At 46.0% G+C, this 2,766-nt stretch overlaps 1 protein-coding gene across 1 annotated transcript; it reads right to left on the minus strand.

The window, feature by feature from the left end:
• Window positions 1-258: 258 nt before the first annotated feature.
• LOC137021218 (zona pellucida sperm-binding protein 4-like) lies at window positions 259-2,435 on the minus strand. The gene is made up of 8 exons (XM_067387477.1): window positions 1,721-2,435; window positions 1,457-1,644; window positions 1,286-1,383; window positions 1,061-1,218; window positions 781-973; window positions 567-711; window positions 412-484; window positions 259-335 (listed from the first exon to the last, which is right to left on the minus strand). The coding sequence occupies exons 1-8, from the start codon at window positions 2,433-2,435 to the stop codon at window positions 259-261; spliced, it is 1,647 nt and encodes a 548-aa protein (XP_067243578.1).
• Window positions 2,436-2,766: the final 331 nt, after the last annotated feature.

Raw genomic sequence — 2,766 nt, forward strand, 5'->3', positions numbered from 1 at the left:
CTAGGAGGGAAACTGCAAGTTTACATAAGATTGTCATGAGATAAAAGGACAATTAGTGTTGTACTTGCATTATTGGGGGGGGGGGGGGCACAAGTGAATATTGACTTTAGAGGGAATTGGGCATGAGTATCAATATGCAGTTTCTATTTTCCATGTAACCTCATTGTTGGACCAATATACAAGTCATGAAAGACCAAACTCCAGTCAAAAACCCAAAGACAAGCATGCATTTCACAAACTTTATTAAAACCACAAAGTTCATATGACCAGGTTAACTTGTCCACTAGAAACCACAGTTTGCCCACTAGAGATGGTCTTGACGTGCGTGTCTCTTCCTATAAGAGATATGGTAAAAGCATGACACATTTGAGAAGAACTTCAGTTCTTGAAGTCAATCTACAGCACACTCACTTTTCCTAGCACAGCTTTGCTCACAAGAGCCAGAAGAGGGATGGCACACCGCTGTACTGCAGTGGATGAAGATCTAACAGAGGGGGAAAGGGTTAAGACCTACAAGTCACTATAAAGGGGATGATTAAGGGTTTGAGACAGACTGCAGAGCATACGGTTTCCTGCAGAGGAGCCAGTGATGGATCCACAAATGTAAACATCTTGACAACAAAGCGCTTGTAGTGGGTTGGGAACTGAAGACCAGATGATCCGGTCACTGGAACCAATGTGGTCAGGTAACGGTCATCCTGGTAAGGGCATCTGAAGAGCAAAGAGTCAGTCAGAGGTGCCTTACAGCACACTAGATGGATAAAGACTGACATTACTCACCCATCAACCAGAAGGTCCCACTGGGGTAGACTGAGTGGACTGGGGGTTGAGGTTGCCCAGCAGTGTCCCAGTATCAGGACAATGTTGGGGTCGGTCCTCTCCAAAATGCGCACCTCAACATACACAGGCTCCCGCAGGACTTTTGTGACTGGATAATCAGCATCTCTGTAGTAGGATGTGTACGCCTCGTCCCCTGAGGAAGAACACTGGTGTTAAACCAGAAACTGCTGCAACCTGGAGTTTTAGAAAGGCTTTAGGCATACTTGGGACAGACACTCACCTTCTGCACAGCCTTTGGTGACACACTGACCATTTGCCAGTCTAAGCTCCACCCTGAGGGGTCCAGGAGCAGCTACTGGTGGAGGTGGAGGAATGGTGTTGACCTCCACAACCAGAGCTTCCACAGAAGTACCAGAGTACCTACACTGGAAGAGAAGCCTGGACAACACAGTGAGCTTGTGGCATTTGTCATGGATTAAGAAGTGCTGAAGCACACATCACTTACTCAAAATGACTGTCCCGTGTGATGGATCCAAGTGGTCCGATCCCCACTTCATATGAGGAGGTCATCCTGTTCTCATACACCACATATCCACTGTCCTCCTGCAAACAGTAACACTATTGGCATCCAGTCCATTTTAAGCCACGCAGAACAAAACTACAAGCAGCTACTCACCATCATGCTCGTGCCACATGCAGTGACGGGGAACTGGTATATAGCAAAGGAAGGTGTGGATCCCACAGGACTACAAGGTGGATCGTTTCCACCCAAGAGACGGACTGAATCCAGGCTCAATCGAGGCAGAGTAACATCTCTAGCCACCACTACCACAAACTGACCATCTCTTATACACTGGACAGTCACTGGAACAAGGAACAAGAGCAGATTAATGCTGAGGATCAGGTTAACATGAACACCTTTACATTGACTCACTCTTACCTGCCTTCCCATAGTAACACTGCTGTCCGTTAAAGCAGCAGTTGATAGCGTCACACTCAGCACCACTGATACCAGGTGGTCCACATTGGATCTGCTCATAATCAGCTACAGCACATTTGTCAAGGGGCTCTGCCTGTGCCACTGGCTGCTTAGGCTGAAACTGCTGAGAAAACTGCTGACTATCTTGTTGAGCTGGTTGTTGAAACTGTTGGCTAGCTTGTTGACTAGCTTGAACTGCCTGTTGAAACCGTTGGCTAGCTTGTTGTTGATTAGCTTGTTGAACTGCCTGTTGAAACTGTTGGCTAGCTTGTTGACTAGCTTGAGCTGGTTGTAACCGTTGGCTAGCTTGCTGTTGATTAGCTTGTTGAACTGCCTGTTGAAACCGTTGGCTAGCTTGTTGTTGAACTGCCTGTTGAAACTGCTGACTAGCTTGAGCTGGTTGTTGCAACCGTTGGCTAGCTTGTTGTTGATTAGCTTGTTGAACTCCCTGTTGAAACCGCTGGCTAGCTTGCTGTTGACTAGCTTGTTGAACTGCCTGTTGAAACTGTTGACTAACTTGTTGTTGAGCTGGTTGTTGAAACCGCTGGTCAGTTTGCTGGAACATCAGAGCTTGAGGATTCTGGGGCAGATTACTCAACTGTGGAACAGCATGACAGAAAGCACAAAACCACAGACAAAGTGCTAAAGACTGAACAACACACCAACTTCCTGCCATTGTTCAACAGCTAGTCACACTGTTGAGATGCTACCCTTTGGTCTTTTTCTACTCTACAGATTTTGGCTCATTAACAATAATCCCTCCCACTTCATTAATTGTCATGTTTCTCCAGACTTGCATGAGTGGGAGTTTATGAAACTGAATGATTCTATTGGTTCTTAAGATTCAATTGTCCTTTTTTCCACCCTTATTGAACAAACATAAATATGGCCACATATGCTCAAGCCCTGTTTACACCTGGTACTAAAGGGATAGTTCACCCAAAAATGAAAAATATCCCATGATTTACTCACCCTCAAGCCATAGGTGTATACAGGCACGTGCACAC

Source organism: Chanodichthys erythropterus, chromosome 6 (assembly GCF_024489055.1).
Source record: "Chanodichthys erythropterus isolate Z2021 chromosome 6, ASM2448905v1, whole genome shotgun sequence".
NCBI lineage: Eukaryota > Metazoa > Chordata > Actinopteri > Cypriniformes > Xenocyprididae > Chanodichthys > Chanodichthys erythropterus.